This window comes from Amblyomma mixtum, unplaced genomic scaffold (genome assembly GCF_055824585.1).
Source record: "Amblyomma mixtum isolate Tamu unplaced genomic scaffold, ASM5582458v1 scaffold_47, whole genome shotgun sequence".
NCBI classification, from domain to species: domain Eukaryota; kingdom Metazoa; phylum Arthropoda; class Arachnida; order Ixodida; family Ixodidae; genus Amblyomma; species Amblyomma mixtum.
The window spans coordinates 44,406-67,271 of NW_028317744.1; the positions used below are offsets into that span (position 1 = coordinate 44,406).

At 44.3% G+C, this 22,866-nt stretch overlaps 1 protein-coding gene across 6 annotated transcripts in view; it reads left to right on the forward strand.

The window, feature by feature from the left end:
- LOC149324355 (uncharacterized) overlaps positions 1–21,617 on the forward strand; it is a 62,672-nt gene extending 41,055 nt beyond the window's left edge. For 4 of the 6 annotated variants that reach the window (XM_089565580.1, XM_089565584.1, XM_089565585.1 and 1 more), the window contains 8 exons: positions 135–173; positions 2,724–2,880; positions 2,989–3,047; positions 10,232–10,303; positions 12,153–12,224; positions 20,104–20,199; positions 20,933–20,993; positions 21,284–21,617. In XM_089565580.1, the coding sequence (XP_089421706.1) occupies positions 135–173; positions 2,724–2,880; positions 2,989–3,047; positions 10,232–10,303; positions 12,153–12,224; positions 20,104–20,199; positions 20,933–20,959 (522 nt within the window). In that variant the 3' untranslated portion in view covers positions 20,960–20,993; positions 21,284–21,617. Of the gene's footprint in view, positions 1–134; positions 174–2,723; positions 2,881–2,988; positions 3,048–8,810; positions 8,888–10,231; positions 10,304–12,152; positions 12,226–20,103; positions 20,200–20,932; positions 20,994–21,283 lie in introns of those variants that run through there. The other 2 variants (XM_089565582.1, XM_089565581.1) reach the window with 2 other exon arrangements.
- The last annotated feature ends 1,249 nt before the right edge of the window (positions 21,618–22,866 follow it).

Genomic DNA, 22,866 nt, shown 5'->3' on the forward strand with positions numbered 1-22,866 from the left:
CCAATCGTACGCCATAATGACTACAAATTTTTGACCGCCATAGGAGTAGAACAGCTGTTTTGGTCAGCCGTGGTTAAGGGCTGGATGCTGCATGGCTTGTACAACTTCACTAAGAGTTTTACTTGAATTTGCAGGAACAGAAAAAACCAACGAGACCTTTGACACCCCCTTCGGTGAGGCGAAAACATCATTTATTTTCATTTGAATGCAAAACTCAAGGTTGTGCATGACCAACACACACGAGTAAATTTTCTTCAGCCCGAATTGAAAGGAGGGCAAGTTGCGTACAGCTTCCGTAGTGTTGACTAGAAACTGTGAAAACAATAACTGCATCCTTTTCAGGACTGAAGAGTACATGGCTCGAAAGTCTAGATTGGATCTTTTAAGTGTTTTTGGTCTTATCGCCGTTTATCACATTACACTCAAAAGCTAGCTTGATATATCAAGAGCTACGTCATTGATGTTTATACGTTTCAAATGAAGAAACGTAACCCTCCGTATCCCAATGTGGTCAATTACTTGAAAGCAAACCTGCTTGGTAACTGTGCGTTTTGTAGAAAAAAAAATGAAAATCTGTGGACTTATCCAGAATTTCTAGCTTGTCTGCATCTGAAGTACGTGTTCCTGCAGTGTAGGACTAGCTGAAGGTGAAAGACCATTTCAGTTAACTGGTGGATAAATGATTTTTTTTAAAGAGGTGGGAAAAACAGACATGCTAAAAAAAAATCAATGACGCTTATGCTTCCCTTTTAAGAGGGGGACACGATAGTGTATTGCAGCGCCGCAAGGATATTACTCCTGAACGCATGGGTACACGAAGACAATTCACAAAGTCATAGACCATAAAACATTTACTACGTCCGCTTTTATAAAGTTCGGACTAAAGAGCCTACGAATGTCTTCTGCGTGTGCAGGCTCGCAATCTGAAGGACCTGGGTTCAATTCCTTGTATCTTCTCAAAACATTTTTATTTGGAAGTTATCGTGTTACCACGCCGGCAGCGCCGACAATGCCACAGCGACGACACCAGCTTTTCTGCGACGCGAGCTCCTTAACACTGTCGCGCTAATATTAAGTCATTGTACTAATAGATCCCAGATATATATTTGCTGGAAGTCACAACTTGTTGAATCTTCGGAGCGTATTAATCGTGCACAGATCTGAACTAATAAGTCAAACAGGTAATATTTATGAATTTGTCTGTAAATTATTCTGTTGAAGGATTCTGAAGTGGAAGAACTGTATATAAAAATTATTTCATAAACTCCTCTTAATTGGATTATGCAATATAAATGATTGGCTTGCTCACCTCAGTTTGGTGTTTAGTGTCCTGTTCTGTAGTGAAAAATTGGGCAGCCTAAGAAATCTAGAATGATTTGCTTCAAATTGATCTGTTTCCTGGGGAGTACACTTTGCTGAGTAGTTCCAGAAATAAAGGGAGAATGCACCTAACAGTTGTCAGTGCATGATAAAGAACCCGAGTTGGTAGAAAATTCCTGAGCCGTCCACTACGGCGTCCCTCGTAGCCTGTGTCACCTTTAGACGTTAAGAGACGGCGGAAGAACGCGGTGCACGACTCGAAAAGCGTCGCAGCTAACGCAACTGACCAGGCTCAGCCAGAGCTAAACCGCGCCTAATGTTCTGCCTGGCATGCAGGTCTGAACGTTACGTTAGTTAGGGGCGTAAATTCCCAAACGTGCTGATCCTGCTTTCTCGACCGTTTTGCTGCCGTACTATGCCTGACACCGAAAAGATGTTCCCTGTGTCTCCGCCGTAACGTAACAGCAGTGGAACTAATACGGTACCGGTGTCCTGAAAGAACAAAGATTTGAAAGACTACCTTTAATGGCGAATATCCTGTGCGCAGCAATGTAGTTTTATCGCTTTACTAGGAGGAGCCGTATATTATAGCGATTTCGAAGCAATGCGATCTTACAATTACAATGATTTATTTAGTTCTACCCATCTGTTACAAAACTTCTTTGAAATCAATTTGCATTGCTTCCTCTCGGATATTCTTCACTGTGTTCACCTCTCTATCGTATGAAGCCGAATGTGTCGCATTCGATGAAGACTGCTGGACCTGATGGTCCTTCCTAAGCATCAGACAGCCCTGGCAGGGGTCATCTCGACTAACTGCTGATTGGAGTACTTCGCCATTGTTTTTTTATTGCGGAAGCAATACTACGCTCATGAACGGCCTTTCGCGTAGCGGCGGCCGGTAGCTACGTTTGACCTTTAGAATGACCTCTGACGTCCTACCAGGGTGAGAGATGGGCTACGAAGTCGAGTCATCGCGCAGCGGCGGCCGGTTGCCACGCGAGACATTTAGAACGACCTATGACGTCGTACCATGCTTAGTGACGTCATAGCGTGACGTCATACCAGGGTGAGAGATGGGCTACCGAGTCGAGTCGTCGCGCAGCGGCGGCCAGTAGCCACGCGTGACCTGCAGACGCGGCGCACTGCGTTCCTTCCGTTAGAGGCGCTGCGCTCGCTTTCGCAACCTACCAGGCTTAACCAAAGCTAAGCCCCCCACCATTTTTTAAAACCTGCGCTCCTAAAACTAATATGGGGGACATGAACAAAACCTGAATCTTCCGTCATGATAGCTTTAGCTAATGGTACAACATTCATAATCTGTCTGTTACGAACTAACAAGATCGAGGTGCACACAGCCATGGAAAAGAATCTTCATGCAAGCTTTTTCTATGGTCTTCCAGAAGCCAATGAACCAAGAAAATGGCGGGCGTGAATCCAAGAAGCAGAGACCGCACTCCAGCCCAAGCTACGCCGAAGCACTGAAAGGTCCCCAGGGAAGCGTTCCGAAACCCAGCTCCTCCCGTCGGAGTGCTCCACAAAGTGAAGAAACCCAGAAAGGTAGGTTCACAAGGCTGGCCTCCATATTCATGACGGCTTTAAGTCAATTGCAAAAAAAAGCCCTACGCCTTTTGCTCAGCCCTCAGGCGATTTTTTTTCTCCACACAGGCAGCCAGCGACAGACCGGAAAAGGGAACGCCAGGCAAACATCAACGGAAGAGAGAAAGGTACATTCGAAGTAGCCTACCCAAACGATTGTTAAGCACAGTAAGAGTGCAAGGCTGTAAACTTCCAGTGCCTGCACTGTTGAAGGCATTGTTCACCAAAGCTGTATTCAATAATGGAACATTCCGGATGCATCCGGGCCAACTAACCAAAGTGCTCCACGCTATATGACCCGTAGCCAAACAAAGAAACAGCGGAGTTCCTCGGAAATCCTATACTAACGGTGGAACAAAAATTCAGCACGATTTTTTACTTCCCTCGCACGTCTATGAGCAAGCTGTTTCAACCCAAAAGGTAGAATGCCGTACTGTCCGCTTAAAGCTGTGCTTGCTTACGGCTGTGTGACAAGCCCTGAGGTGGTGAAGATAAAGTACCAAACATTAATAGCTTCACCCTTTTTTATGTGTTCATTGCCTGAGGTCAGCATTCTGTTTTATGCGTTCCACTGCACGGGGCTACGAGAAAAAGATATACTGATGCCTACCCCACTTTTACTAGTATCAACAGCGATAGCTGCTTCGGAAAATTATTAACCTAGTGATGAGCGCCCTCATGACGGTGTGGGACGAGTGTGTTAATTTTGTCGGGCTTCAAGATTTCTTCGCCAAGAGCGTTTGTGGGCAGGCTCTGGAAAATGTTCTTGCCGTGTGCGTCTCCCATATGCATGCCGCGTTCCGAACGCACTTTTGTGTCTACACTGCGTCCATGATCCTCGAGGAACGCAAGTGTTGTCCCTCCCACGTGTCTCCCTGCGGTGTTATCACTGCCAATGCTGTGCAGACGCTTGGAAACTGCGGCGGCTACTTACACTCTGCTTTATCGAATCATGGCGACCGTCTTCGTTCTGGCGCAGCCGCGCTAGCGGCGTGTCACCTAGTCTCCCCTTTCCCCGATGACTCTCCTTCCTAACTCGTTAGCTTCGCCTTTCCACTCCCTCATTTCCCATCTTCTCCCCATTTCTTTCTACTGGACGTGAGGATTGTAGGAGGAAGAGGAGGACATCCTGACCGGACGATAGCGATGACAACGCGAAACCGGATAAAATATAGGTTAATAGAGCTAGCGCTGGAAAAACACTAATATTAAAGCACTGTCATGTACAGCAACGGGCGCCTAATTTTATGCCTATCAGAGCATGCCGAAGGTGTACAATAATCATGAGATCTGTACTACAGCGTCTCTCACAGCCCACGTCTCGATTTAGGACATGGAACCCAAGGACGTATTTTGAATAGTGCATTTTTTGCACTATTCATCAGTGTTCTCTCCTATTCCCTTTTCCATAGTAGATTGTGTGAATCTATTGCTATCATGGACATATTTGGGCTTATAGTACCTCTAAATAAATTTACAAATTTTCTTTACACCCTACCGCACATTAATGCACGAAGCTCTTCTCAGACGACTGTCATTTCTGGCTCATGACGAGTGCAGCGCTTTTGTTTTCCAACATTCTTTGTCCCATTTAGGGCAAGTAGGGCTCGACGAAGCCATTTTTTGCTTACCGTGAGGTGACAGCACGGGTACTAAATGGCCATTTTTTTACCATTCACGAAAAACAAAATGTCATCTAGGGTCTTCCACTAGTAGAGCGTGTCTTTACGCGACATTGAGAACCTGTCGTTAATGAACCAGCTTTGTACATGGAAGAAGGTTAATTAATAAACTTCGTGGATAATAAGCGCCCTCTACATTCACAGCTGGTTCAAATGCATAGCTGCGTCACCAGCGCCCTCTAGTAGTCCATGAATGGCGAGTTCATTTCGCGGACAAACGGGTTGCTCCTCCGGAGCCGTGTGCTGCTGTGCTTGCCTTGGGCCTTGTTCGAGAAGCATCCCACACCATGAGTTAACAAGTTAGCGCGAGTCTCGGCGTATACCGGCAATCCGATCTTCACAAACCTGCGCTTTCTTTTAATTTAGTTGCGGCTTGTTGCTGCGGGCTGCGAGCGCGTTGCTTCCTGTATGAAGCCGTAGGACTGCAATACCGTTCCGGCGGCATTCCTAGAAGACCGCCGCTCTATCAAGGAGGCAGATGGTGGTACAAAATATGAAGGCGAAAGCCTTTAATGCCTCATCGTTGTCGACAGATGGCTGTCAGCAGAACCTTGTCAGCAGAGGTGTCACGCTTTTGAAGGTTGTCCACCGAGATATGTGAGACAGTTATCGCTTAATTTCCTTTTCTGAAATACAATTTCCAATTTCTTCATTACCACCCCTCTTTCTCTTCTTTCTCACTCCCACTTCCTCCTTTCCTCTACAAACGGATGACGGGTGGCCACCGAGATATGTGAGAATGTTACTGCGTGATTTCCTTTCCTTAAAGAGCGTTCCGTTCAAAGGGCAAGGCATCGCGCCGAACGGGTTGTGGTGTTCCGTGGATTCCCTGGCAGCGCTACAACACGCTGTCGCGTTCCACTCCTAAAGGCGAACCTTAAGCATAATTAATAAGCAATTAATTGGTATTTAGTCATTAATCACTAATTACCTATAAGTAGTAATTTGTCATGACTTAGTATTTAGTCATTAATTATGTGTCACGTCATCTAGTAGTGACGTCACCAGTGACACAGAGGCAGTCCAAGTGATGCGGAAAACGCTTTCGCCTCTGCGCACTTTAGACAGTCAAAGTGCGCCGTAATTTTTTTTCGCGCTAGCGCATCGTTTATTCCGGTCGCTTGCGCGTTCTTCGTACTTTTGTCCCCGCTATTCCTTTCCCTAATGCTCATTGAGTTAGAGGGAACACGTTCACTATTGGTGGATGCCTAAGCCGTGCTGTTACGGAATGCGTAAAGGACGCAGTAAAAAAAAGACAGAAAGGTGGCTTAATGGTAGCCTTAAGAATTACATCGACCACCTCGGGTTCTTTAACGTGCTGTCGCCTAATGCACCTTGACTTTTACCGCTTTGGTGAAATCAGGTGGATAGTTATGTAAAGGAAACAGCTCTGGAAACGCCCCTCTGTTCACAGCGCGGTGCACATTGTTGAGGCCTGTGCGGCAAGTATGGAGGCTGCTCCTATTGGGAGTGTAAACTGGTGGGAAAGTGATGAGGTCTTTGCTCGAGAAGTTATTGGAGCTGCATGACCAGTAGACCGATTTCACTGCAAGGTTCACTGAGAAAGCAGAATAACACTGTGCTTAACTTCAAACCATACATTACGAAAATGGCGGAGAAACGACGTCGAACATATCCTCCTATAGAACACAGAAAAGTGTGTGCGCGCGGGGGGGGGGGGGGGGGATGGGGGAGGTGTGAGTAGCTTTGAAGTGTATATTTTCGAGGTCATTACTTTGAGCTCCACATGGTCACTAAGAGGACCCGAAGTTCCAATGGCAGCAAAGTATTTCTTGTGTTGTGCTCTTTAAATTCTGCATGCAGTTTCTCAAGAATGATGTACGTTTATTTCAACTGAAGAAAAGCCAGTTTCTTGCAGCTGAATTCTTGCTTCGGCACACGGAAGAAATTTCTTTTGGAGCATTAAGGGCTACTGGGAAGTACGCTACTGTACCTACATCGACATGTACAGCACTTGACGCGTATCCGATGCTCCACAGTTTCTTGGCTGCGCGCTGCATTGTAACGGTAATCGAGTCAGATGTGCCTTCAAGTACCCTAATACTCTTACAAATTGTCAACAGATCTGCTGAAATGTGCTGTAGTTTTTATCGCCGTCTTAAGAAACTACAAAAAAAATTGGAGGCTTATCAAGATTAAGCCCAGTGGATGCGAAGCATGTCCTTAGCGTTTGGAGGCATCTTGACCGGATACACGTCCGGCGCAAAGACGCTGGCGCGGTTGCGGGCACAGAGACTGACGCCACGGCGGGAGCGCGCCGCCTCATCCCTGGCGTGGCGCGAATCGAAGCGTGGAGGCCTCCGCCGGGCGACGTCCGACGGTGCGATATGTGACCCCATCTGCAGCCGGTGTGACGTCATCACGTGACGTCACATCATGTGATCTCACTTCAAGGTCAATGGTGGTCACCGCCGGGAGGCGACCGACGGCGCGATATGAGGCCCCATCTGCAGCCGGTGTGACGTCATCACGTGACGTCATGTCACGTGACCTACTTGAAGGTCACTTGAAGGTCAATAGTGGCCACCGCCGGGCGTCGCGCGAATGCCCGAAACCTACGTTAATATGCTTCGGATAATAAAAAGATTCTTAGAAATATGTGGTATGAGTTCTATAGCCTGAAAATTTGAGAAATGGCAGTGCCAGCTCCACTGGACCTCTGGATTACGGCTGTCCTCCTACTCACGTCACTTTTCGCACCTCTAATGGGTAACTCACATTTCTCCCATCAGCAGCACTGATGGTAGAAAGCACTGCCAGCGTGAATTTTAGAGCGATACCTCTAAGTAATGCAAAACTAGAGTTTCAGTCCATGATATCCGCATGATGCTCAACTGAACCTCGAACGTAACGATTTCATAGCAATAGCCTGAAGCCAGATATAGATGCATACTTTGAACATTATTATATGATATTGTCTCCAATTTCGAGCTGGGTCGCTTCTAATATGTTGCACACTCTAACCCCCGAAATTTTGCCCCGAAATTTCACCTTCATCGATTTCGACCAAAACCGATGTAAAGAATAATTTGCAGTAGAACACATTCCGGAGCAAGCTGATTCACAGCTTGAGTAGATGAAGCGCACAAAAGACAGCGCACACACAAAGAAAAAATTAGGCGCGGTTCAACTACTCTTGAAACTGGTTAGAAAGCGAAAGCTATGGCGTACCGGGCAAATGTACGCGGCATGGCATCTGACCTTAAGTGCGTTCTGGAAACTGGATAGGCAGCGCATCCACCCTGCCACCCTGGCAGGTGGCAGTAAATGTTTGATCGCGAGAGCTAGCTAACCCATTGAACGCTGCGGCTTATTCTGCAGTGCTGCCTGTATGCCACAATGTTTTCAGCGCTAACGCATGTAGCTCACATCTCTCTCTCTCATCACCTCACATATCTCAAAGCACGATTCAGTCGTCCACTGACCGAGGGAGCCAGTTATGCGCATATCCTATCATTAAAACTATCGTTAATGTTTACTACATTCGAATCGGAGCGAAAGCACGGATTTTTGCTAAGTAGCAGACGACAGGGAGCATGCAGTGCCGTGGGACGGGGCAGATGGAAGTTGATGAAGACGACGCTCTCCAATGCACAGCGCGAGAGTGGCCATATTTACGAGTGGCGCAGGTCAAACTCGGCGACTACCATCGTATCCAGCCCATTCATATTAACCTAGAGTACATGAAGCGCACAAAAGACAGTCTTTTGTGCGCTTCATGTACTCGAGGTTAATATGAATGGGCTGGATACGATGGTAGTCGCCGAGTTTGACATACGCCACTCGTAAATATGGCCCACTCCAAAATTTGACCGTCGATTTCGGCCAAAATCAATATCCCGTCTAATTTGGCTATGGATATCGAGATGGTAATGTCCAAATTTCACTCATGCCACTCCTAAAAAATATTGGACTAACCACCCCGCAAATTTTGACCTTCTTCGATTTGGACCAAGCCATGTCCAGCCTAATTCGACATTAGTCATTCCGTTGATTTGACCGTTGAGAAGCCTTGAGATTTATGCGGAGTCCAAAGCAAATCGTCTTTGGTAGACTAGCTACAACAGCTATCACTCGGCCATGCTCTGTAAAATAGTTAATCCACCGCTACTTTTTTACGATTGTTTTTCTTTCAACAATTTCGGGAGATAAATATAGTGATGGGCGATATTTTTCTTCTAATTGCAGGGGGGAACCAAAGAACCGGGGACACACCGTGAGGAATCCTCGACAATCGCGTCGCCGAACTACAATGCAAACAGCGCGTACGTGGCAGGAAATAGTGATTTCCATGGTCGAAGGCAAAGGTGTGAGGAGGATAGAGTTTTGTGCTGGGCATGTCTTAAAAGATTTTTTTGCTGCATACAGTGCTAGGCATCATCCACGTATGTTTACCTTCGTTAAAGAGACTGTCTTCCCTTTGTTCGCCGTTCTTCATACTCCAAGTACCACTTTTCTAATGAGAATCGTCAACGGCAAAGTTTGATGAAATCAAATATTTCAGTTTAGCTGTGACAGGTTAGAATTATTCTACGGTGAAACAATTCTATGTATTTGTATTTATCAGATCCTTTTTTTAACACAAGTAAATATGATCCATTTTCACTAAATGGCACATTTGTCATCGCATGTGGACAAGGTTTTGGCTGATAGTAAACGAACCACTTTCACCGTACCATCATTGCTCTCCGCGCCTTTAGTAACCGTTACACCAAGAATCTACGGCGAATATCCTTTTTTACCGGAATATGAATTTTTTTTCGCGTTGAATTGTTCGCGACCTAAGCAGGCAGTGCCTTTAGGCACTACTCACATGGTTTCTAAGAAACGCTGTGCAAGCACACAGCTTTTTTTTTCATGAAGGATGACAATAAACAAAGTGTCTTCAGTAATAAACATTACCAGGCTTAAACTTCAGCTGCAAGAATCATTGCAATAAATGTCGCCAGCGTTCAGAGGATGAACATATGAGGATGAACTGAAGATGCGTCTAAATGGATTCGAGGTATGTTGTTCATAAGTATACTGAGAGCTGCTGCATCATTCTCGCAACGGTGGGTGCGATTTCATGCCAAGAGGCATGACTTCTTCAATCCCTCGACCGGGAACCAGTTGTGATTTATATCCGCGCGATTCTTCATGTATACAAGAGAAAAGCAGCAATCGGAGTTCCTCCAGTGCAGAAAAAGTTTCGCGTTCGGACGATTATTTTATTGTCGGAATAGAGAAGACAATTTTGCTTGAATATTTGTGTTAAAAAACGTTTTTTTGTTACAGTATCTGCAACATCTAAAAACGCTTTTGCGGTTTAATGAAAAATGTTTTTTGTCTTAAGTCTCAATAGAATGTACTCACAGGGGTCTCCACTTCCAGAAAACACCACACAGATTTACCAACTTCCTGTTGCCGCCGGGCGGAAAAAAAACATAAAATCTGTGATAGAAACCCCATTTTTATTAGCTTAATTTTTGGATGCTGTGTTGTAGGGGGATATCCAACAGAACCTAATATGGACAACCGCGTATTAGACTCAAGATAAAGCGGAAAACCGAGGATTAGTGCAGGCAAGAAAATTCAAATAACGGATGTAACTTTCCTTTTTATAACAGGACTCGAAAGAAGAATGCAAGGCACTGGCCGCCGAGTTAACGGATTTGAAGAACCGCCTTGAAGGCTATGAGGTACGTTGTACAAATGTTCTGTCAAAGGAGGCGCATCTATCGAGAAGGTCGAAGTGCCGTCAACTACTCGAGCGTGAAGCGGCGCTGATTTACGAGGTCTGTTAGAAAAGTATCCGACCTTTGGCCGTTGAAAAAAAAACTTGCATAACTGGAGCGTTGCAAACCTAGTCATCTTTAAAGTAGTCTACTTGGGACTCCACACACTTCTCCCAGCGGTGCTGCCATTGTGGGGAGTATTCCGAAAAAGCCCTTTTCGGAATGGAGTTTAGCTCAGCTGTCGTTGCAGCCATAATGTTCTTCCTTGTCTGAAATCGCGCTCCTTTCAATGGCCTTTTGATTTTGGGAACCAGCCAGAAATCGCAGGGGCCATATCAGGACAGTAAGGAGTCTGTTGAACTACAGGAGTCTGGTTTTTCACCAAAAAATCTGATTCGAGTGCGAGGAATGTGCAGGAGCATTGGCGCGATGGGTGCGCCAATTTCCTGTTGACCTCAGCTCCGGGCTCTTGCGCCGCACAGCATCACGTAGGCAAAGGAGGACATCCCTGTAGTACTCTTTGGTCATTGTTTGACCCTGTAGAGTGCGTACTCGTGGTCTGCCACACAGTGGGTGTCAAAGAAACAGTCAGCATCACTTTCACATTGCTGCGCAATTGGCGGGCCTTCTTAAGTCTTGGTGACGTGGAATGCTTCCACTCTGACGACTGGGTTCTGGTTTCCGGGTCGTACCTGTACACCCAAGACTCGTCACTAGTGATTATGATGTTGATGAAGTCGGGGTCACTGTTTGTGGAATCCAGCATGTCCTGTGAGACTTCAACACGAAGCTGCTTTTGCTCCACCGTGAGCAGCTTCGGCACGAATTTCGTCGCAACTCTCTCCATGGCCAAATCTTCGGTGATAATGGAATGTTCGGAGAAATTGCTCATGTCCACCTCTTCCTCAATTTCTCGGATAGTCACGCGGCAGTCTCGCATCACCATAGCGTTCAGTTCGACAATGACCTGGTCATTTTGGCATGTTGATGGCCGATTGGAGCGTGGCTCGTTCTCCACCGATGTGCGGCCATCTTTAAAACAATTGTAACACTGCTTAAACTCTGTGCTGCTCATAGCATTTTCACCGAAAGCCGTCTGAATATTTCGAATGGTTTCCACTCGGCTGTCGCCAAGTTTATGGCAAAATTTGTTGCAGTAGCGCTGCTCCTTTCACTCCGCCATTTTCCTTGCAATAAAAAACCGACGAGAGCACTGCACACTGCCTCACTCAAACGCTGCTTCCCAGCGACTGACGCTATCGACAGGCGGGAAAAAATTCATGCATGCGCATGAAGGTTCAAGGTCGCCTGATGCAAGCGCGCTTGTCTCATATCCATCAGGTGTTCGCAAAAAAAATAAAGTCGGTTACTTTTTTAACAGACCTCGTAAGTTCGCGCACTTCTTCTCGTGCAAACTCTAGGGACATGGTTAGAGAGGTCGGACACCTAGTTTTCAAAAATTTATTACTGAGAAAGTGTAATTGGTTTTCCAGCATAAACATTTGCATTGCATTTTTTGACAATAAATCCAAACATTTTTTCCCTCCTTTCTCCTAAAGACTCCACTCCCCTGAAATCTGCGCAACGCTACAATTAATAGCATTCTAGTACTAGTAACCAGAAGAACGAAGGTTTGTGAAGAGAGCACTAGTCTGGATCACTTTTTTTTTCGGAGATAATCTTTTGCGACAAGGCACATGAAATGCCATCAAATTTTGTTGAAAACGTATCGATTCAGCATAGAAACTGTTCAGAAGGCAAAATACTGTCTACAAAAGTCTTATAGTGATGCCAAAAAATCCATTTTTTTCAGGATTTAAAAGAAGACTTTAAGATAATGGTCGCTACAGTAGCGGATCTGAAGAAACGCCTTGAAGGTTATGAGGTATGTCGTCTCTGTCTGTTCTCCGACCAGGCGTACCATTTTCGCAGGTGTGGCATTATATTCGACACACATACAAGGCTCCGTCATCACCTCAATTCGGAAGTTGTGGTGATTTAATTTCGTGAGCTTCTTATGGTGTGAACCGTATGGACATGATGTCAAAGTGAAATTAGTGTCCAAGAGGAACTGGCTATGACAGCATCGTCTATGGTGCTAAAAATTTCGTGTTTGGACGGTTATCTAATTTTGGGCGACGAACAGGGTAATTTCTAATGTACACTTATTTCAAAAAGCATCTTTGTTTACAGTGGACTGAACTGCACTAGAAAGTCCAGTAAACAGAATAGAGATTTTCGATTCCCACCAACAATGTAATGCGCGATTCTTGTGAAGAAACGACCTATTGGATGTGCCTTATTTGCGGACGTTTGGCTCAAATTTGGAGAAACAGATACCAACTACCTGCTGAAGCTGCAAATGCACGATTAGAATTCTCAAAAAGAATCAATAGATGGTGTCAACCCAAATAAGAATAGCAGGAAATTGGTCTGCGCATTTAAGGATTCGAACAAGGGTCGATTATTTACTTCATGCAATGTCCAAAGATGCAAAAGCACCCGGGAAAAATTTATGTAAAGAAACTAGCCTTACATGGGTAATGGTTAAAGAATGCAGCGCGAAAAGACAAGGACAAACGAAGAAGTGGACAGGACTGGCGCTGTCCTGTCCACTTCTTCGTTTGTCCTTGTCTTTTCGCGCTGCATTCTTTAACCATGATCACTGACCAACAAGCCCAAACAGCCACTTTAGTTACACGGGTACTTACGGAAGTGAGTGCTGGCAGCAAAACAGCGCCAACATTTTGTATTGAGAAGCGTTTGATTAAAACACATTCGTTAATAAAATTCTTTATATTTAATGTTGGCTCCGCTCAAGGAAAAACTTCCCGTCGCCCACAGGATTAACCCCCTAGAGGACTTGAATGAATCAGACTCGCCACAAGCCGACTGTCAAATGTGGCTTCTGGTGAGCGCAGTTAGTCCTGTTTCTAAAACTATTCGTCGGGTAGGAAGCATTTTTGTTTTGCCCACGTAAGCAGCACACCCACTAAATGATCAATGCGCTCGCATTTATAAGAATAAACGTTTCCTTTAAGTGGCATTACATCAGATAGTTGAAAAAGCGATAAAGGATGCAAAGAAAGCCCGTGCTCTTTTCTTGCGCTTTGAATTTTGTTACAAGTTAAATACATGTGGACAGTGCAAACATTGCGGACCACGCAAAAAAAAAAAAACACTACATATCTCACTTGCAGCGGTGGCATAGAGGTTGAGCACCCATCTCACGTGCGAGAGTACTTGCGGTTCGAATCTTTGGGCCACGCAATGCCCAACCGAAGAAGAAGAATGTCGAAGAAATTGCTTAACTAGGCGTTGGGTGCGGCCTGATCTTGGAGACCAGAAGCGGAAACGGGCTCTCTCACCACAAATAGATATAGCTACAGCCTCTTTTATGAACACGACATTAAACCCTCGACCCTCAATACCTGGCGGCTGTGGAGAACTGCACAAGTTGAGGTCAGACCTGCGATAGAGCGGAGAGTGTTTAGAATTCTGCCTCCGGAAAAGCCGCCATTGGAAACTGCGCCTGGCAACGTTTAACATTCGAGCTTTACCCAGTGAGGCCAGTGTATCAGTGCTGTTCCAGAACTACAGGGTAATAAATTGGATTTCATTGGGCTTAGTGAGGTTAAGAAGGCAGGTGAGTCGTGTACAGTGCTAAAGAGCGGTCATGTACTATGCTATCCTGGATTAGCGTACTACATACGAGGAAAAAGCATGGAATTCTTCATAAATATGCATATAGGTTACAACACAGAGGAATGCTGTAGTGTTAGCGAGAAGGAGGCAGTTATGATATTAAGCTTAATACGTTGTACAAACTGAATGTTTTACAGGTCAACTCTCGTACTTCCAGCCATCATGGCATGACAGTCGAAAGTTTATATGAATACCTGAAATCGGCAGTGAGTAAAGTGAGACTGCAGTATACTGCTCTGATGTTGTTTTGAATGCCAAGGCAGGCAAGAAGCTGGCTATAGACACAAGGCAGTGGGCGACTGTAATCTAAGTCCTAGGAATCGAAGAGGGCAATTCTCAGAGAGAAATATTTTACGGATCATGAAACCTTTTTCTGCAATGAGGATAACATGAAGCTGGTGTGGAGGAGTCCCAATGGCGGCATTAGTAATGAAATAGACTTCACACCATGTGCTCACCATAGCATTCTGCAGAATCTGGAGCAGTGCAGCAACTATAAGAGTGGAAGGTCTCTATTTAGGCTAGACATGGGAAGGGAACCGAGTAACGTATTGAGTCAAAAGATCTTCAACGCGTTAGCCGCAAAAAGAAACTAGAGGAATACGGGATCTCGCTGTTGACCAGATTTACAGCTTTAACCGAGGACGGCAACCTTAGTGTTCAAAAGTGACAGATAATCGCACAGCCATCACTACATAGCACAACGTACGCTTAGAAGCAGGTGGTAGCATGTTTAGACCGGATAACGGCAAGCTCACACAGGGGACCATAGCGCTGATTAAGAAACACCAAAACGCGAAAGCCTCTAACACTGCATATAGAATCAAAGTGGCAGTGCCATCACACCTAATCAACACACACAAAGTAACCGATATAAGGAACTTTAATATCGCGAGTATAGAGGAAGTTCCTAAGTACGGAAATGGCTTAAACCTGACAAGTCCAAACTACGCATATGCAAGAATCAGATGTATGTGCTACGAGACAAACAGGGCAATGCCGTTAACAATATGGACATGATACTTAAAGCAGCCTGAGAGCTCTACACAAATCTCTACAGTAGCCATTGTAATCAGAGCGTTAATGAGAGAGGCACTAGTGCAGAACACTTGGGCACCCTGTCAGTCAAAAAACAGGAAGTAAAGAATGCGTTTGGAGCAATGTAAAGATGGAGAGCAGCTGGGGAGGAGGACTTCGGTGGGGAGATTTTGTTAGATAATGCAGCCTCTTCTGCACGGAATGCCTTGTTACCTGAGCGTACCGGAATGTTGAAAGACGGCTGACGTCATCATAATCCTAAAAAAAGGGGACGTCAAGGAGTGGAAAAATTTCAGACTGCTCAGCTTACTGTTCGTTGTCTATAAATTATTCACTCGGATATTAGCACATAGAATCACGGCGACCTGACGCTCCAAAAAACACCGCGAAAGAGCACGCTGTCGTAATGGTTGCTCGACAATACGCCATAATTACACTATCAGTAAAGTTTACAGCTTACGGTTTATGAGCGTTAAGCGCGCCAAAGCGACTTATGCTGTGAGCGACGCCGCAGTGAAGCACGCCGGAAATTTCGACCACCTAGGGCTTTTTTACGTGTACTGACATCACACATTACATGGGCCTCTAGCATTTCGCCTCCATCGAAATGCGACCGCCGTGGCTGGGTTCGAGCCCGCGATAATAAGGTGAGAGAGAAATGCGCAAAATATAAGCAGCCCCTATACACTGGGTGTCCCAGCTAATTTAAGCCAAGGTTTAAAAATACCCCCACGAGCTCTATGACAAAGCGATGAAATGCTTGTCACTGGCATTTTATTCCGCAAGTCACGCTATTTTTTTATCCAGCATAATTGCATAATTTGTTGAGATTAAGAAAACCAACATTGCACGCCACGAAGACAGGTGAAAGGTTCCAATGAGAAAGTTGTAGAACGGTCAGCGAAGCGTCAAATTAAACAGTTTCTACCTTTCCATGACTCAAGTATTAGCTTTTTTCGTTTACTGCAGATGCCCGCGAAATACTAAAATGTACCACGCGACATACGCGCTCGCGCTCCGCGCTTGAAGTGCTCCTAAAAGTTGGATGTGGGAGCCAAGAGATCATTTAGCCCGGTGTGCTGCCACTAAAAAGGCGACAAGGAGGCGACGCTGCAGCTGGCTGTGCAATTTACGCCAGGGGTATGCTTTCCTTGCGGCTTTTCGTGATAGGAATAAGCAGACAGAGCCCTTATCATTTGCGCTCGCGTAAATTACACCGCCGGTGGAGGTTTCAGAGCACTGTAATCGCTGGAAGCAAGCGGACGCGTCACGTTCTATTTTTGTTGTATTTCGCGGGCATCTGCAGTGACCAAAAAAAAAAACTGATAGGGAATAGGTAGAAAGAAACTGTTCAGTCGGACATTTTCCGGGCCGTTCCAGAACTTTATTTTTGATATTGTTCACCTATCTTCCTTGCTTGAAAAACAGGTTAATTAATCTCGACGAATTATGAAATTAAGCCCAATATAAGATGAGTAAGACTCGCTGCATACAATAGTGAACAAAATACATTTTATCGCGTCGTTTTAAAAGTGCCGGGATTATTTTTAAACCGCGGTTGAAGTTAGCTTGACACCCTAAGTGGAAATCTCAGCACTCGCGCAGGAATTATGGAATAACGATGTAAATATAGACGAGTATTCAAACATAATGTAAGATATTTATACTGATACGTTGCCACCACGTGCCCCTGTAATTTCAGCAATAAAAGCTCAATAAAGAAGGGTAAGCAGTTGAGCACTGTCACTGTCTCGACAATGCTATTCATCGCCTCTTTACAGAAGGCACTCATAGACCTGAGGCCGCGCGCTGGAAGCTTACTATTTTTCATTGCCCATTTCACGTCTTTCGGTCAATAATAGTCCAATGGAGACTCACATATAAAGCTGTAGAAAATGAACTGGTAGGCGAGTTGGCCAGACATAGTATCATCCCCGTACCGTCGCGCTGCTTCACTTGACATGGAGATATACCGCGGATTTCAAGCGCCTGTTGAAAGCGACCCAGCTGCCGGGTAAATCTGAGCGACAAAGGACAGAAGACCAAACTGACGCGAAATGGACAATGGGAAATGCATAAGCTCTTAGAACAAAGCGTTTGAACGAGAAGGGTCCAACTTAATTTGAGGTAATATAGGACAGCGCAACGAGACACAGTAGGGGCCCTCCGTATGCCCTGTTTCGATTCCCCAACTCGACCAATTTCCTTCTCGGCTGTCTCCGGAGGCCCTCGATCGATTTACCAAGTCGACCAATTTCCAACCCGGAATGATTTATTAATGCTTCTGGGATTTCTTGCTCACGGCCAACGCCGCCGACGTCGACGACGATACCGTCTTGTCTGCGACACGGGGCCCTTAACGCTGCCGCGTTAAAATTATGCCAGTAACGTCAAGAGGCAGGAAGATGGCGCACAGGGTCAGGGAACCAAAAAAATTGATTGACATCTTACCTTAAATCAAGAAGAAATAGCCATGGGCAGCTGATGTAATGCGAAGGTTAAGATAACCGATGGTTGGTAGGGATAGTGTCAGGATTCCAAGAGAAAGCAAACTTTGCAGGAGGGGGCAGGAGGAGGGAAGCGGAGGGGATTAAGTCGTTTTGCGGCATTGAGCTTGCAGCAGCTTTCGCACGATTAGATAAATTAGAGAGACTTGGGAGAAGCCTTCCTCCTGCAGTAAGCATAGCAAGGCTGATGATCATGATTGTGATGAAATTAAACATTAGCAATATAGTTCACAAGTGCAAGATGCCGGGCTAGTTGGTATTGCATAATGAAATAAAACAGCTCAAGGGACGGGACGAAACATGCCCGTGTCTGTGTTTTGCTCCTTCGTGTTTAGTCCCGTCCCTTGCGCTGTTTTATTTCATTACAATATAAGAGAACAGCGTACCTTATGAAGCAAAGATTGCAATGGTAATATCCAACAAAATAATCAAAGGCAGATGCCAATAGCGTCTTATTTTACGCAGTTGAAAAGGAGAAAAGAGATTGGCCGCAGGTTGTTATTTATTTATTTGTTTATTTACAGAATACTGCAGACCTAATCGGTCTAAGCGGGAGAGGGTACATACATTTGTTAGTAAGTACTATGCGTTAGGATCAGCAACGCAATTTATGAAGCGCGAAAAAAAATAATTTTGAGGAACGCTGTTCGCAGTTTTAGAGCAAACTCGGTGGTATTTTAGAATCATTTTGAAACCTAACTACTTGCAACATTTTGAAGCAACATGCATTCCTTCGGTAATCATTTGAGCAGAAAACTGACGTTTTTTGTTAGATGCTTTTTGCACTCAGTGCAAATACCTGGTCTGAAAAGCAAATAATATGCAAGTTGAAAGCAATACTAAGGCTACGCTCAAGAGTCGGGAGAGTTTATACGCTCGATAGTTAAATGGTTGTGTGTGGACGATACAGTTCGCGAGTAAATGCTATTATTGAATGCATTCTCAATATTCACTCATTACGCTAATAATCACAACAGTCTGTGTGTGTAAAACAGACCAAATAGTTTATAGGTTAAGTAAAAGATGTGACTCGAGTGAAAGACGCCATTAGTTGTACGACTGCAAAAGCACAACCACGAATTCAACTTCAAGTACTTCTGTTTGTGAACAGCCTGAAAAGCACCGACCGTGTGATATAAGAATACGCTTACATTTTGGACTTGACATTTTATAACAATGCGAATTGCAACACCGCTAATTTCAGAGAACATCGTGCAGGTGCAGCCAAACACCAGATTACAGGAGTAGTAGTTCTTGACTATTACTGATATCATGGTAATAATATTACACTTTTTATAAGTCTAAGCATTAAATGAATTGGTTTGATAAGCACTCAGATTGAAGTGTCAGAAAAGTTCCGAGGCACATTGTGGATAAGTTTTTTTGTGAGAAGACGTAATGATTCTAGAAAGCATGGATAAGGTGTTCGTGAGAAGACGCATTGATTCTAGGAAACGTGGGCCGGCAATCATGCGTGCATGTGTAGCGATTTATATAAGGGCAATCCTGCGTGAATATGTAGCGATTTATATCAGGTCTCTTCCCGCGGTGAAATCTATACAAACCTACTATAGGAAAATAAAAAATGCGCAAGTTGATACATAGCAAAGAATGCATTCTGAACTTCGGTGGCAATAATTTGTCGGAATGATATATTACGAGCATTATTTATTGTACAGTGCATTCCTGGCATCTTGGTATATACTGCAACAAAGACAATACTTTGCGCGAGAAAAGCAAATCAAAGATTGGGTTGCGAGTAGAATAATTTTTTATTCAAAACCCAACCAGCTATAGATCGTTGCAGTCAAGAAAAAACTTGTGTACATTGAGAGCATACATATTTCGAGCATATACGAATGTCTCAACGTTGTGTTTCTGGATGCGACAAACATTTACATACATACATACAGGAATTTTATTGCAAGATATATATACACAGTACATAGCGTGTGCCCGCAGAAGCGCAAGCGCTTGTGGGCGGGCCACGGAAGTCACAACAGCATGCGGTGAATACAAAACGCTGAAAGTGCACACTTTACAATCCATAGAGAAAAAGAAGAAGAAGAATAAAAAAAAGCAATAACACAAAGTCGAAATATTACATATAGTTCAGTCAACAAATTTAGGGATTGAGAATTATGTAAAGCAAAGAAAATCAGCAGTTAATAAATGGAACACAAATTTAAAAACAAGATAGAAATTACAAAGCAAATCAGTATTTCCTTTCTTTGAAACTTTCAAACCACGCTTGCAGTCCAGATTTCACAGCCGTCAACGAATCACAACCAAACATCTGAGCAGGTAGTTTATTAAAATGGTAGGGTATATAGAACTGTCGTGTCCTTTTACCATAATGTGTGTAAACCCTGGGAACTGTGGGAATGTGTGTAGAGCAGATTCATTAAAGGACAGCTTATTAGATTTAGCCTAATGACAAGCTTAGTAGTCGTAATGCAATATCGTCTAGTGTTGTTATGGACGAAATGTTCCAACGTATTACATACTTCCCAGGAAAAAAAGATGACACTGGTCTCACAAGTCAAACATTTGAAGAAGAGCTTGGTCGCACAAGGAATCCACTTGAAACAGCGTCCAAGTGCATGTGAGGTACGTTGGCTACAACAGTTGTCCCAGTATACGCATTTACTGCAAAAGATGACAATTTGTTCGAAATGAATTCGATATAAAAGTATTGTAGAAAACCTAACTGCAATGTGCTTCTTACAGATGACGCAGGAGGTGAAACATTGTTCAACAATGAAATAAAGCACTGATTTATATTAAGTAATACAAATTTAATTGAAAATAATCAATCTGAAAATGAATGAAAACTTATTTCCCACTCAGCTCATTAATAAAAATGAGAACAAATATGTTCCCAAAAGTTTCGCGTCAGTTCCGTTTTTCTGTTATTATTTTATATTCCGCTTTTTTTTAAAGCGTATTACTTACTTCATTTAATACATTAGGTTAATAAATATTTCCTGTTTTATACGGCTCTTAAGCCCCCGCAGTTTAAAATATTATGCCATATAAAGAAATGGCATTTTTTTGTGCAGTTGTTCAGAAATATTTGAACAAAGATAGCGTTCCCCACAGTATAGTAGATAGCTCCTGCACTGGCAGTATTTCTGTGGTACTGAACTGTTCTCGTCAATATGCTTGTTCCTAATTCTTTTCCATAAATTCCCAGTATACCGTTCTTTTAATTAAGGGAATAAAAGTTTAGTTTTTACCGTCAAAACATGTACCGTATAATTCGGTCGCATATATAACTAGTGATTGCTCTACTGCCTTACTGGATGGTTATTTTTAGACTGATAGCAGTTTTCCATCGCAGACCTTGCATCTTTACGACAATCCCTAGATTGCCGCAAGCAAACAGGACATGGTTATTGCAGGTAAGCGGCTGGTCGAGAGGTCGGCTGGTCCCACATATTTACCACTAGCTCAAACTATTATGCCTGGCATCTGCATGCTTACTATTGGACGCTTTAGGTATGTGTGCTCATTAAATGTAAGCCTTGTTTGTTCGCACGTAGTATATAAAAAAATTACATGATTGCAGTTCAGTGTGCTTAACAGCGGAAATGCGCGATCCGTTCCCCCCCTGTCCTCTTTTTCTCTCTCCATTGTTTTTTTTTGTAGTTTTTGTTGTTTTTGTTTCTCATTTCTTTATTTTTGTTTTCAGCCCCGGCGACCCGCATTGAAGCAGTGTGAAAGCAAAACGTCCACATATTATATCGCCGCCGTGGCTATTCTGAAGACCATGTGCTATATCAACGTCCATGGCCATTGCGACGTCTAAGGGTGTTTTGGTTCTTAATTAATTAACTAATTGCTCTATGTAAATAAAATTTGTAATTTAGCAAGTCTTTTTCACCCAGTACCTAATGATGCCCAACTTTTTCATATATCTTCATAGAACGACAACAACATGGAGAAAAAATTAGCGGACACTTTTTGATGACACCTTCATGGCTATACATTGCTCTCGCATTAAAAGTTTCAGTCGTTCTTTGCAATCCATGGCCTACTTGAGCAGCTCTCTTTTACACCAGGTGCCTTTCGTGATCTCAATATGTATATAAGAATAAATATCGTTTATAAGGCTCAACTACATACAATATGCGCCGCATGTTCACTAGTGTCGATTTCTCTTGGCCAAATAAACACAAAAAAGTTCAGCGGCATGTTCAGGAACAGCTGGCTCGGACCGGCATAAAGTATTAAAAGAGGTCACCTCTACCCCTGACCGAGAAAACAAAAAAAAGATTCAAAAAATCGCTCACTTAGGGTCACTTCGCAACACGGGTATAAAATCACGCCGTAAAGAAGCCAAAGTGATTAGAACATCCGAAATTTTAAGCAAATTATCCACTAGGGCGTTTCCTTGCAGCTATAACTGTGCTTATGTTCATACCCTCCGATGGACACACGTCGGTAAAAATAAGTACAAGCGTCGCCCGGCCTGGCCCCCGAATTTCTTCAGCGTTCTGCTCTCGGAAGAGTCTCTATAGAACCCACTGCAGGCCGTAGCGGGCAAAGCCAAGTTTCGAATCACCTGGAACCCTACTAAAGGTGGTACCGTTCCGCCAATGCGGTTCGAACGCGAACGAAGCCTCTATGCACCCGAGCCGAACGGCCTCTCCTGCTCATTGAGCATCAGTTGTATACTTTGTCTATCTTTGTGTCGGAGAAGGGGTGCGTAGAAATAGTCACCAGTCCATTGGCCACACCTACCATTTTACAGTTCTGGTGCTCACGTCTCAAGCGCGCAACAGACTACTTTCACAGAGCTGTACTGCTAAGGCCTTTTATGGCGTGTGGCAAATTTTGGTTTGGTTTGGTTTATGGGGTTTAACGTCCCAAAGCGACTAAGGCTATGAGAGACGCCGTAGTGAAGGGCTCCGGAATTTTCGACCACCTGGGGTTCTTTAACGTGCACTGACATCGCACAGTACACGGGCCTCTAGAATTTCTCCTCCAAAGAAATTCTAGCCGCCGCGGCCGGGATCGAACCCGCGTCTTTTGGGTCAGCAGCCGAGCACCATAGCCGCTGAGCCACCGCGGCGGCCTGGCAAATTTTCCTTTGCAAATAATAATAATAGTAAAAACCCTCCGTGAAGACAAACCACCTCCTCCGTCCCGGCAATGAAAGTATGTACCGCAGCCTCAGGATCTAGCTCCCCTCATGCCCACGGCGTCTCCGCGACGATGCCTCACCCTCCCTCGAGACGCACACACCGCCGCTTGTAGTTCTATCGATAGAAC